Source organism: Parus major, chromosome Z (genome assembly GCF_001522545.3).
Source record: "Parus major isolate Abel chromosome Z, Parus_major1.1, whole genome shotgun sequence".
Taxonomy (NCBI): domain Eukaryota; kingdom Metazoa; phylum Chordata; class Aves; order Passeriformes; family Paridae; genus Parus; species Parus major.
This window is the reverse complement of record NC_031799.1, coordinates 39,224,868-39,238,336: the sequence shown is the minus strand read 5'-3', so window position 1 is coordinate 39,238,336 and position 13,469 is coordinate 39,224,868. Positions and strand designations below refer to the sequence as shown.

Genomic DNA, 13,469 nt, shown 5'->3' with positions numbered 1-13,469 from the left:
CTGTTGTTTTCAATTATGAGTGTAACCTATAACAGGTAGTAGAATAATTTTAAATATATTATAAAATGCATACAGTGATAGTTATTTTTATGAGAACAATTACCAAATGCTTAATAGCTTAAAATGTAGTAAAGAAATCTAGAAACATGTTTATAGACCACAAAAAAAATCTTAGTTATTGTTTAGCTATCATTAGGAGAATCTCAGTGTAGCTGATTTGTTTTCTTACTGGAAAACTAAGTACCTCTAACACAAACAGAAATATATATTTTTGAAATGTAGATTTGAAAACTAAAACTCACAGTCTAGAAAAGAGCTGGCATTTAGATGTGCACAGAAAATGGAAAAGAGAATGACCACTTAAGCATAAATTTTAAGCAATATTAGCTGAAATATAAACTACGACAAGAAAATTGATACAAACATTTCCAAACTTTACAATTTGATGATAAATTTGAATCAGGAATGTATAATATTTTGAAGTGTTGTAATTTATTGCAGTCACACTCATGTAAGGCTAATACCACAGTGACCAGTACAGATTAAAAGCTTCTTTTATCTTTGTTATATAACACCAAAAATTATATCCATTTACTTAAAAATGCATTTGATGAAATTTATGGAAATTCACATTTTTAGGCAAATTGCATATTGGTCTTTTGACCAGGACCAATATTATGTCTTCCAAAGAGCCGTACAATTACAAAATTTCAGAGGTGGAATTTTCTTCAGTTATATGATGACTTTGCAATGACACAGCAGTGCAAAGCAGAGTTACAATGACCTCAAGTGGGTCACTTAACTTAATTTGACTCAGAATCTGTCCTGAAGAAAGCATATGTTTCTCCCCCTTTCAAACGAGAGTTATGATTTCTTCTAGAAATCTGATTGCTTTTCATTCTGGTTACTGTGAAGTCCTATCTAGAGTCCAAAGAAGACTTCATGAAGGCAGAGGAAAAAAATCATGAATGTTTGTTGCAGTGAAGAGATCTAAACATAAGGAGTTAACAAAATGTGAAGTCATGTATTTCTTGTACTTAAAAATGTTCAGGAAAACCACACAAGGAAGTTTTTTTTTTAATAGTGTTATCTTCAGTTGGAAAAGTACTTTTCTGAGCTCTTCTGCGTTTGAGCATGACTCACTTTTTTTCTTCAAACAAAACTTGTGCAGAATCTCCTGCTCCAGCTGGATCCCTGTAAATCTATGAGACCTATTCAAGCAAGAATACTCAAAAAACTGGCTGATGTCACTGCTAGGCCTCACTCAGTGGTTTTTGAATGATGGAATCGGTACAAGTTCCAGTTGACTGGAAGCTCGTTGATGTTGTCCCAGTTTTCAGTAAGGGTAAGAAGACTGACCCAAGAAACTACAAGCCTGTCAGTCTCACTTCAGTGCCTGGTATAATTATTGAGAAGGTTAATCTGGAAGGCACTGAAAAACAGCTGAAGGACAATGCAGTCATTAATCACAGCCAGTACAGGTCCATGAGAGGAAAATCTTGCTTATGAAACCAAATTGATCAAGGGAAGCCAGCTGATATAATCTTTTTCAGTAAATGTTTTGAAGCTGTCTCTCACAGGATCCTTCTGGACCTAATGTCCAACTCACAGCTGGATAAACACATCTTGGGATGGGTGAACAACTGGGTTACAGATCAGGCACAATGTGTTACAGTGAATGGGATGACATTAGACTGGGAACCTGTCACTGTCCTGTGCTCTTCACCACCTTGATAAGTTACTTAGATGCAGGACTTGAAGGTACAGTAAGTTTGACAATGATACGAATTTAAGAGGAACTATTGTCTCCCTTGAAGGCAGAGAGAGAGGCCCTACAGAAAGATAGCAACAATTTAGAGGGCTGGAAAGTTGCCAACTGTATGAAGTTTAACACAAATAAGTTCCAGAATCTGTAATTGGATGCAAGGACATAATGGGGAATGAGATGCTGGGAAGCAGCACTGCAGAAAGGGACCTGGGTTCTGTGGCGAGTTGAGCATGAGCCAGCAGTGCCCTGGCAGCCAGGAGGGACAACCCTGTCCTGGAGGGCTTCAGGCACAGCATCACCAGCCTGGCAAGGGAGGGGATTGTGCCTCTCTGCTCTGAGCTGGGGCAGCCTCACCTCGAGGTGTGAAGTTTTGGGTGATGTAATGAAAGATATAAAGCTATTAGAAGGCATCACAGCTCCTTTCTTAAAATGTTCTAATAGGAGCTGTATATCTGATGTATTTCTTTGTGACTGCTTCACAAGGACAAATGATTGAAACAGTTAAAGAGAATTGCTGAGTGCATTTTGCTTTTTTAGGGATCTTTTTTGTTTGTTTAAATTAAGAAGACAATGTAGGTGGAGTAATTTTGTCTATGGTGAACTTGGGTACACTTAGCAAATTAATTGCTCTTAAGATACTTAAGGAAGCATAGCTTCAGTTTACAGTAATATACAGTCCCCAATAAACAACTTGTGACTGTTTTTGAGTGTCACTTTCAGTCAGTTAAATTTTACTTAGTGGGAAAGTGGATGATGGTGGTCTTCCCCAAGCCCCTTCACTTTTGTCATCAAGATTAAATCAATATAAAGCTTTACTTTATCCCAGCAATATTTTCTAGTCAAGGAGTCAAGTGAAATCAAAGGATTTAAAATATTTCCTTTCCTATTATACATATATAGGGTTTAATAAATGATTTGTTTAGGAACTAAAAAATAATAGCAACTACTCTCCTCTTGAGGTTTTCAATATGACTCATGTTTAGAGATATATTTTTATCACAGGAGGTTTGTGAAAATATTTTCTTGCTACTTCAGTGTTAATATTTTTCTTAAAGCATCCCATCCTGGCAGATCCTTCAGTGCATAGATACTGAAAACAGCTGCACAGAAAGCAGAGACAGCCAACATCTTATATAATCCATCCATGTAGGTGAGAAGACTTTTGGCTGGCGTCCATCTATCAAGTAGTCTATTATCACTGCACTAAGCAGAGATTAGTTGAGGAAAATGCTACTCTGCTATATTGCAACATTCTATCTGAAGACATTATCCCATTTTTCACTATTAGCCTAAACTTTATTGAGGATTGTACTGTAAAACTTAAAATATTATGGTAGTTATTGTAAAGATCACAAGTTCATTTGTGGGTTCCAGGACAAGTTGGAAGTGAACATTAATGAGATAAAATTCCCACTTCATTTGCAAACTTATTTCTGAGTTATCCTTTTATAACTAATACTTCCAGAAATTTTGCTTGAATTATAGCTGTCAGAGTAAAGAAAGTGTTTCCTGCATCATAAGTAGTGCATTAATGAGCATTATCTTGTGAATTGACAGAGAATTCTAACACACACAGTACTTGTCATGTTGGTAGACAAAGTGAGGAGGTATCTTCTTTTTTTTTTTTCCCTCCCCCCTTGTAGTACCAATAATGGTATCATATTTTAAAATGTGTAGTAAATTTAAACACTATTTATTTTTTAAATTTTCACAGAAAATATCTTGATGGATTTCCAGGATCTGAGGATCTGAGATCTTCAGGGTTTTTGTTTTGACGGACTTTGTGGTTCTGGAATGGAGTAGATATATGCGTCTATGGAATGAATATATTCCAAAATCATTCATTTATGAGAAGAAATCCAATAAAATGCATTTTTCTGGAATCCATTCTTCAATATTATATTTTGCAGAGTCAAAAATGTTGCATTTTCATTTAAATACTTTGTTTACACTAGACACTTTTTGCTTTGGAACTTGCTATAGGAATTTAAAGGCATTTCCCTCAGCAGATTAGCAATTGTCATCTGTTCAAAAAAAAAAATGGGGGGAGGCTTGAGTGGGCCTGACTGTCTTTTCATTAAAGTCAGACAAGAAAGGGATTCAGTGAATCTACATATGTTGCTGCAATTCAAATATACTCAGAGGAACACAGGTTAATTATTCATTTATTCTTCTGACACTTTATTTTGTACATTTGTACTATGATTAATTGTGTTCTGTTCCTTTTGATTAACAGAAAACAGCGATGTAGATGAGGAGACTATGAAGGCAAACTCTCAGGGGTTTGTTGGCTGTCTGTCTTCAGTGCAGTTCAACCACATTGCTCCTTTGAAGGCTGCACTGCACCACAGCAGCTCAGCCCCTGTCATTGTAAAAGGGCGTTTCACTGAATCCAACTGTGGTACTCTAACTGGAGCTGACTCAACATCAAGTGAAACAACCCATTCATTTGCAGGTAGCATATGGTTATCACTTGTTCTGATCTCTGAAGCAAAATCCAAATAGAATACTCATGACCTGAATCACAACTGACTTCTTATTTTTCCATGTGGGTTAACATCTCAGGAGTAGTTTGTAAATAATTCTCTTTTATATGTACTTACTTCCTTTTTTCTAGTTTCTCTCTTTTCATCTGAATGTTTGCATTTTTCTTTTTATCTCTGCAAAGTGTCATCTACATTAATGTTCTGTGCATGCTTACTGACCCACACTACTGCCACTGTACCGTATTGTAAATGAACTATGACAGCATGAGAATTTCTTAAAAAACACGTCTCCTATTTGTCTGTCATTTTCTTTTTTTTTTTTTTTTTTTCTGCTGCAGATCACTCTGGACCAATAGATGAGGGAAAGCCCTTAGCTAATGCAATCAGAAGTGACTCTGCAATTATTGGAGGTAATAGGGACTGCAAAAAATCCACACGAACCTTTTTTTCTTAACTGTGAATTTGTTAGTGATGAAGTCAGTTTAGCTTTGTGTGCATACAGAAACTAGTAAAACTCTTCATTTCACTACACTTCGTAGACTGATAAAAGTCAAGCATTGTTTTAAAATACAATTGGTCACCCTTTCTTATTACATAAATTTAGCTGTGTTTTCATGTATTGAAACATTCTGCTGAAAAACAAGGTAGTAAGGACAGAATTTCAACTTGCATAATAGTGGAGTCTATGACTTTAAAAAGTACTTGGATTTGTTGTGAAAAAAGCATATATTTAAGAAAGAACCATCATTTCTTCTTGACTTCGCCAAAAATTACCTTTTGCTACAAAGTCAAGTTTAAAATCTGCTTTAATAAATCCGAGCAACAAAGACTTTTTCTTGAGAATATGAGGTTTAACACTGCTTGAATCAATCCTCTGACAGTCTGAGGAAATTTTATCCTGGTTTCCTGCTGTTTGGAAGAAAATGTACTCTTGGAAAGACTTTCACATGCATTGATTTACACCTTAAAATTCATGTTAAATATATATATATATATATATATAATAATAGGCTTGAAATAATAAGCTCTTCTTCATTTTCTTCGTGTTTCTTTTGGACATGTTTATCAGCTCAGATAGAACTACAAATGACCATTCATAAACTTTTTTCAAAATACCTTTTTTTATCAGAGTAGAGGAAAATCCATGTAGAATTCACTTACTTCTGAATTGAATATGGTGATAGCTCCTTTACAGTTTATGCCTATCAGAACAAATAGAGCATGAAGCTTAGGATAGATGTGTGTGCTTAAAGTAAAGGAATGATAATCAGGATATACAGGTTCCACCACTGTGCCTTTCTGGATGATTGTCCTTAAGATCTATCTCATATGAATCCTATGTGAAGGATCCATCTCAAATGGACACTCATATGAAATCTACCAGTTCTGCCTCTTTAGCAGAAATTAGGAGTACTCAAGTGAGCCTTAACAGGGACAGTTTGGGGTTGGGGACCCTTATCAGAAACTGAACTCCTTTTTCCAGAATTGAGGAAAGCATGTCTCTGTCAGTTCAATTTTTCTTTCAAGGCATAGTATCTTCTCCTGTGACCATCATCCTTTGTGAGAATTTCTAGGAGTACTTCTTTTAGGAGGAGGTGAGGAAATAAAACTCGTTTTCACTCATGAAGATGATGTTTTGGCAGTACAATTCTGTTTCAATTTGCGTAGATACTTTGACAGAAAGGGAAGTGGGATGAAAAGGTCACCCCTTCTGTCTTTTAAATTCTGAAAATATTTACTTTCTAAGAGTTTTTAAAGCCTCAGTAGACAAAGGAAATAGTGGAATTTAGTAGAATAAAACTGGCCAGGCTTTTCATTGGAAGTTAAAATCATTTAGGTCTATGATTTAGGATATGAGTTAGGTCTATGAGTCAGGATAAGAACTTGCAGTCACTTTTGCATCTTCCATTTACCTGCTATGGTCAGTGCATGCAAAAGCACACAGCATGACCAGTGACCTTTAAGAAAGTGGTACCAAAGACACTAAAATGAGATTATGAAGCCTAGAAGCTTCCCTGTTTCTAAAGTGATACTTATGTCTGTATAATTTTATATATGCACCAAATGAGAATTTTACCACTGATTTCAAGGAAAGTCAGAATTTAAAGATATGTTTTCTGAGTTTTTTACATGTCTGTCAAAACTTGCTTTACTGTTTCAAAAGATTGATATTATTTTACATAAGTATCTGTACATAAAGACCACTATGTACTAGATAACAGTGTGGGTGAGGATTTTTAAGTGTGCTAACAACAATGTAATTTTTTTAATTCAAGCTATAATAAGTACAATCCTTTTAACATAATAATAATAATAGTACTCTTTTTTATGCTAAACACATTTGGGAACATGCAAATTTTCACAATATCATGATTTTTTTAGCTCCTATGTTTGTTTAAAAGTCAAAACAAAGCAAACTGTGTGACATTCGGTAAAATTTAAGGTTAAACACTCTTAAATTAATATAACTGAGAATGTTATCAGTTCAGCTATTTCAGACAAAACAAATGTATAGAAAAGTCCTTAGAGAGAGCATCTACTGTAATTGAAATCAAAGAATGACTGTTCTAGTTAATCTAAATAAAATCAAGATTTACTTCAATTGCAAAGTCCATTTCAGAAAAGGATCTACTGTATTAAAATTTTATATTCCTACAATGATGGACGGCTGCTCATAGCTGATCAAGAAAATTGGCATTTGCTGAATTTTGGATGCTCTGTTTTTATCCACAGTGCTAAGGGACTAGGTGTTTTTATTCTTCTTGCAGTGGTGACCAAGTTGTGCAATAGACTGTCTCTTTGTCTACTGTAACTGAGCCACTGCATTACAACTGCTTTCCAGACTGCTTAGTGTTTTTTTCCATCACAACAGCCTAGTCCTATTTTCTGCCTCTTTGACAAACATGATCCATTTCCCTTCTGTTTCACATCTCCTCAAATTCCTCCCCTGCCCGTCCTCTGACTCATGAAGCTAAGGTCCTAAGACCATTATGACAGGATGAATGAGGAAGAGAGGAGGTGGGCTGCCAGTCTGAAAGGACTTGCTTATCTCTGTGAGAAATATCTCACCTTACTATTCCTTATCTGCAGTGGCTTGAGTTCCCAAACCAGCAGAGATCTAGGGCCTGAAGTGAAGGAGAAAAAGAAATCCTCTTACTGAAAATACTCTAAGGCCCCTAGTGGTTTTCCATTCAAAAATTTCAGAAATTATAGTCATCTGTGGATTTTATATAATCATTACTTTTAACAGAGTGCAAAATTTCAAAGGAATCACCATGAAATTTATATTAGAGTGCTGTTTCTGATTTGAAAGCAGTTATGTCTCCTCATTTCTCAGGCTTTCCTGTAAGCCCTTCCATTATGTGATGTAGTCATTCCTCCTTTGTCCTGTTCTCTGGCCTACATGTTATTATTTGTCTGTCCTTTCTCATTACTTTTTTTCTCTTTTCTTCTTGTAGGTGTGATAGCAGTTGTCATATTCATCCTACTTTGCATCACGGCCATAGCCATACGCATTTACAAAAAAAGCATATACTCAAAAAATGAGACAAAAGGATCTGAAAATGAAGACAGTGCTGAATCTGCATTGAAAAGTGAGCTCAGCATGCAAAACACAGCCAATGAAAATCAAAAGGAATACTTCTTCTGATTGTCTTTAATGATTTAATCTAATATAATAAGGTGACAGTCTGATTTTCTTGCTAAGCCAGGGGGCTCTCATTGGACAGAAAAAGTTCTTGCACACTACTCTAAATGCAATGGATTTGAGATTTACTATACTCGATATGTTCAGTCTCAGTGATTGCTGTAGCAGGCCTCTTTAAATTACATGCATTCCTTAGCTATTATACCGTAAATGCATTTTATGTAACAGTGAATTAGATATTGTAACCAATTTCATTGTTGGTAGTTTCCGACTGTTCTAGTGTGACCTTCTACAAATGAAGTTTAATGTACACACTGAATATGATTTCTGAATGGGAAAATTGTTATGAATTTATTCCTATCCTTTTCTTTAAAATTTGATTGATGATTTTTGTTCAAGGTGAAAGGTAGATTCTTATACTTTGTGTTACTAAAGAAATTCTGCTGTGCTGCATTATGGTGATCCGTCTTACTTCCTCAAACTGAAAATGCCTTTTGAGCTGCTGTTGGCTGGTGTCAGCATCTGCTTGTGAGCCATGGCATTTGATGACCAGAACAAACTGTATTTATTTCCCCTGGGATGTGACTGATATCTTCATTATCCCTTCCGCTTGGTGGGCTTAGCAGAACTGAAGAGTGTACAGTGGGTTGAAATACTTTAAAATGTCTTTTGCAGCAGATTTTCACTTATGGTCAGGTGATGGTACCTAGAGACTCGTGCACATTCTGGGTATTTTAAATAAAATAGGGGGGAAAAATGCAAGACCTTTGCTTGGAAAGTAAAATGCTAACAATAGTTAATTTATCAAGAGTGAAAATACCAAAAGATGATCAAGGTTACTGTCCCTGGAAATTAGTGATGATGCTTCTGTCAAGAAGTAATGCTCAGTGCACTATCTGGGATGTATTCTCTGGAACTATTGTATCTGTGATTTGCTCCAGACCTCAAGACTAATTTTTTCTAAGATATAGAAATTATACAGAGTCTGCTACATGAACACTTTTGATCTGCACTCTTAATAGTACCTACTATACCTCTGTGAGATAAGGTCTGATTACACCACTCAAAATTAAACTTTTGTCAGGTGCTTACTATGCTGACAGAGTAAATGAAAGCTATCTATGTTGTATGAACAAATTGTTAGATATGAAGGCTAGGTTTATGTTGTCTTAAAAAAAGATTGTAATATTACTTTAGACACCATAGGGTATATGAAATGCCTGTGTGGCTTGATGTAAATATCATAGATTCTACAGAAGGTGTGTGTCTTTTGAGAAGAGACAAACAGGAATTGGGTAAAAGGCATCATAAATGGCATTAGACGACAATATTTAGGTAACTGACCCACACAAAACATTTTTCTGTTTTCCCCAGTCAGATCACTTGGTGTCTAGGTCTTGGATCTGAGAAAACAGGATTTCTGTGACCTTGTACACTTGAGTTTGAAATTTAAATTTCTTCCAGAATTGATTTATATCTACTCCTATTGAAAGCAATGAGAACAGTCATTGTTTTTCTATTTGAAGAATCACAGCTAGACCCTAGATAGTGAAGTTTAGAAGATATTTATCATAGGTGCCCAACAACATTATAAAGACATGGAAAACTGACATGGTATGCCAAAACCTTTAATATGTCAATTTCTTTACATAAATAGCAATTGTAAATATAAATGTCCAGTGAATATTTTCATTTAAAACTTATTTTCTTCCATTAGTCTTCACTTTCTACCAAAAATTCTACCATTCCTTTCTACTCCCTTCTATACAGATTTACTTAATTTTTAGCAAAGATTTATTTCCTTTTTTTTGGGTGCCTGGATGCTCTGCAATCATAAATTATTCAGATTAACATGTAGTGCTTTCTTGTTTTCAGTTCTGCAATTCTGCTTGCATCTCTGAGAGATTAATCAGGCTGAGGACCCAGGATCAAAACTGTATCCATTTTTGGTACAGTTTTCTCCATGATAAGAGGTCACCTTTAGAAAGGCTAGAGTACTGGACTATTCCAAATCAGTGATGAAAATATCCTGTTAGTGGATGAGGAGTGGTGGAGGTGAAACCCTCACATGAGTCATGACAAGAAGACTTTGAGTTATTAGGTTTACTGATTGGAACCTTCTCATCTACCTATTTTGAAGTGAAAAATTATGATTCCTTTTTGAGGCTGTGACCTAAATTGCATTAAATTCGAGATGAGCCCTCTCATGGACTTCACTGCAACCAAAGCCTCTGCATTTCAGGAGGTTTTCCCCTTCTTCTGTAGAAATGTAGGTATCCACCTCTTAGTGCCACTTATATCAACAGATTCATCTCCAGGGGTGTTGTCCCAGTCAACTCCATTTTTTATCGTTGTGGGATGTAGTAACAATGTGGGACAAAACCTACAAGACAATGATGATTATAGTACACCAAAGCAGATATTTTGATTAAATTATAAAAGGCAGATTGTCTTTTATCTTGACTCTCATATGAAAATTGCTCATATAAACCTAATAAAGCCTAAAGTTTACCCACAACAGGACAGGTTGGAAGAATGTAAACCTAACTCTTCAATCACTTGCCCTTAGTTTTATTGCCTTGTAAAGTTTTATTGTGCGTCTTCATGGAGAGAAAATTCTCATTCCTTGCTATTTTTTGTTCCAAATGAATATTTTCTTTCTCTATTCCTCAGAATTTTTAAAAGGAACAGGAAGGGAAAAGCTTAGTAAAATCCCTATTTCAGAGACTGGCTAAAAAGGTGGAGGAGGATAAAAATGCCTGTATGAGTGCCACATTATTTCATTCAAAGGCTTCTTATAAGGCATTTTATTTTGTGAGGGATTCTAAGAGGGAAAAGATATATGGATTTTGTTGAATGAACATCTGTAGATTTGTAGAATAAATCAGTTATGTCTCCCTGAAGATGCAAATGCCCATTGTCATCTGTAGGAACAGTGATCATATGTTTGTCACCTTAATCTAAAATATACATGTTTGAAATCAATGAAGCAGCATTTCTCATTACTTGCTGCATTTATATGGGGATAAAAAAATGGTGGCACCGAAGTGCGCTAAAATGTCATACAACATTGTGCTGTCCCTTTTTGATTCTCTATTCCATTGTGTGACTTAACACCTCACTGTTAATAAAGACTTTTTAAAATAAAGTGAGGAAAATATTTTTTAAAAGAATTTGTATTAAAAAGTTTAAAACTGACAACAATATACTGATTTTTTTTTTTTTTCAACAGTAAATATATGTAGAAGTGCACATAATATATTGGTGAGTGTGGTTATTTATAGATACTTCGGAGCACTAATGTGACAAATTTGCTATGCATTGACACATTTTCCATGGCAAATATATTTTTTCTTAAGTACATTAGAAAATAAATAGCGGTGTGTATGCTGGTACATTTTTAAAGCTTTGTGTGGGCTCTAGCTACAAAGGGCTTATAATTATTTATGTACTCAACATTTAGCGTATAAATATGATTTAGTTAGGTTTGGGGAAGACATTTTCCAATGCATCCAGTGTTGTGTAAATGAAGAATATGTCATAAACCAAGTACACAACTTAACATGAAATGTGGTCACAGTCAAAATAAATTTACAATATCATTATTCATGGCAGCGATGTACAAGGAAAAAGGCATGTAAAACATAAGATTCCTTTAAAGAATCATCTGCATAAATTCAGAACGTTCAACTATTGCAAGTTATCAGAGGATTGATATGAAAACATCCCTTTGAAATAAAATTAATTACCTTTAGAAGTAACTGTAGTTGTTTACACTCAAGGTAGAGATATAGCCGCATAAGCCACGTGATGCTATAGGAAAAGAATGTTCTTAGTAATAGAAAAAAATATTTCCAGAGTCAGAAAACCTAATTCTGAAAAAGCTTGTGCTCTAGTTTGTGAGTGCAGTGCACATTCTGTGGAGTAAATATGCAGAAGCATGACATAATTTTTTGCAAATTAAGCACCTAATTCTGCAGCCAAACGTATGGTAATTCCTTACTGTTTCCGATCATTTAATGAGACTGTACATTATCAAGAAGGAAGAAAAGTAAAAAAAATCTTACAGAAACAAGAGCTGACTGAAAAGATTCATGTGTAAAGGTATGGAAGTAGTTTCAGTGCTGAGTTTAAGTGCACACAACATGCTTAAAAGAATACAGAACAGAAAGGATGTGCCCTTTCAACTTCCTCTTTTTAGAGCATTCTTCTGGGGCCTTTTGGTGGTGGTGGTAAGGAAAGAAGGGTTTAATGAGTTCGAATACAAAAATTCTGAAGCTGCTAACTTGAGAAACTGAAGCAAAACCACAAGGGTGATCATAGACTGTGCTTTGCTAAGAGGTCATAAACATTTTTATTTGTGAAGGACTGTCTGAAAAGTAATTTTTGCCAAAACCTGTCACTATTCTTTTGATACGTTCCCCAAACCTCCTTAGCTTTGCTCTTCCCATTTCTAAGAAAGGAATCAGACATCACAATATCATCACAGAGATGAATGCCCTTATGTCAAACACTCTCACACAGTCTCACTTAAATTTATGTGGATTTCTGATGTATGATGAAATGTTTCTAACATTTTGTATTAATAACACTGAATAAATCATTCCTAAACCCCTTATTATATAGAATGTAAATCCACAGTAATAATGAGCTTATGAGGAAACATGTGTGTATGTACACACATGCACACACAGATGTAGATGTGCTATGAAGTCATTGCCAACTATGCTTTAAATTTATCATCTTCTTTGCATTATGTCAAATATTGAAAAATGTCTGGAGTTAAAAAACATCCTCCCCACACTTTCTACATTTGGAAATATTCAAACCATTTCAAGAAATTGTTGAGATTTTCAGGGGTTTTTCAAGGGGGCAAAAAAATAAGATCTTGAAGTCTCCTCCAGGTCTGTAAGACATAGCCAACCAGACTGCTAATACAAAAGCTTGCAGGCAATATCTATCCCACCCTTAGATGTATAGCCTTGAAACAGACAGGACCTCTTTTTGTTGGTTTTTTTTTGTGTGTTTTATTTTGGTTGGTTGGTTGGTTGGTTTTTGTTTTCTAGTTATGTCTCAGGCTTGAGAAATCATTTGACTGATAGCAAAATAAATTTCATTCAAGTATACATAAATCACTACATTGAACTATATTTAGGCTACTGTGCAATGTGTGTCCTTAAAAAAGCTCTTAATTCATTAATAATCTTTTACCCAGCTAGGATGCCCTTTAGCAATTCAATTGAAGTGCACTTCTTCCAGTCAGTCACCTGATTTTATGTACCACCAGGGCTCATGCCTTTGGATTAGGTGAGACAGTGGGCATCAAAAAAAGATTCCTAAATCTGCAGAAGAGAAACAGATACTCAAAATCCTTCTGAAGTCCAAGAAAACTGAAAATAAATTGTCAATGTATTGGAGTATATTTCATCACTGTGAATTTTTCATCAGGAACCTAGTGATAACTGCATAAAAATAAATATTAAAATAATGCTTGTATTGTTCTACAAAACAAGTAATACCAGATAGGGCTTGATAATGTTTGCATATTATACTTTCTAGCACAGCACAG

At 35.1% G+C, this 13,469-nt stretch overlaps 1 protein-coding gene across 2 annotated transcripts in view; it reads left to right on the top strand.

The window, feature by feature from the left end:
* Positions 1-10,803, top strand: part of CNTNAP4 (contactin associated protein family member 4) — a 203,400-nt gene extending 192,597 nt beyond the window's left edge. The window contains exons 22-24 of one of the 2 annotated variants that reach the window (XM_015615184.3): positions 4,005-4,223; positions 4,593-4,664; positions 7,713-10,803. In XM_015615184.3, the coding sequence (XP_015470670.1) occupies positions 4,005-4,223; positions 4,593-4,664; positions 7,713-7,903 (482 nt within the window). In that variant the 3' untranslated portion in view covers positions 7,904-10,803. The remainder of the gene's footprint in view (positions 1-4,004; positions 4,224-4,592; positions 4,665-7,712) is intronic. The other variant, XM_015615186.3, reaches the window with a different exon arrangement.
* Positions 10,804-13,469: the final 2,666 nt, after the last annotated feature.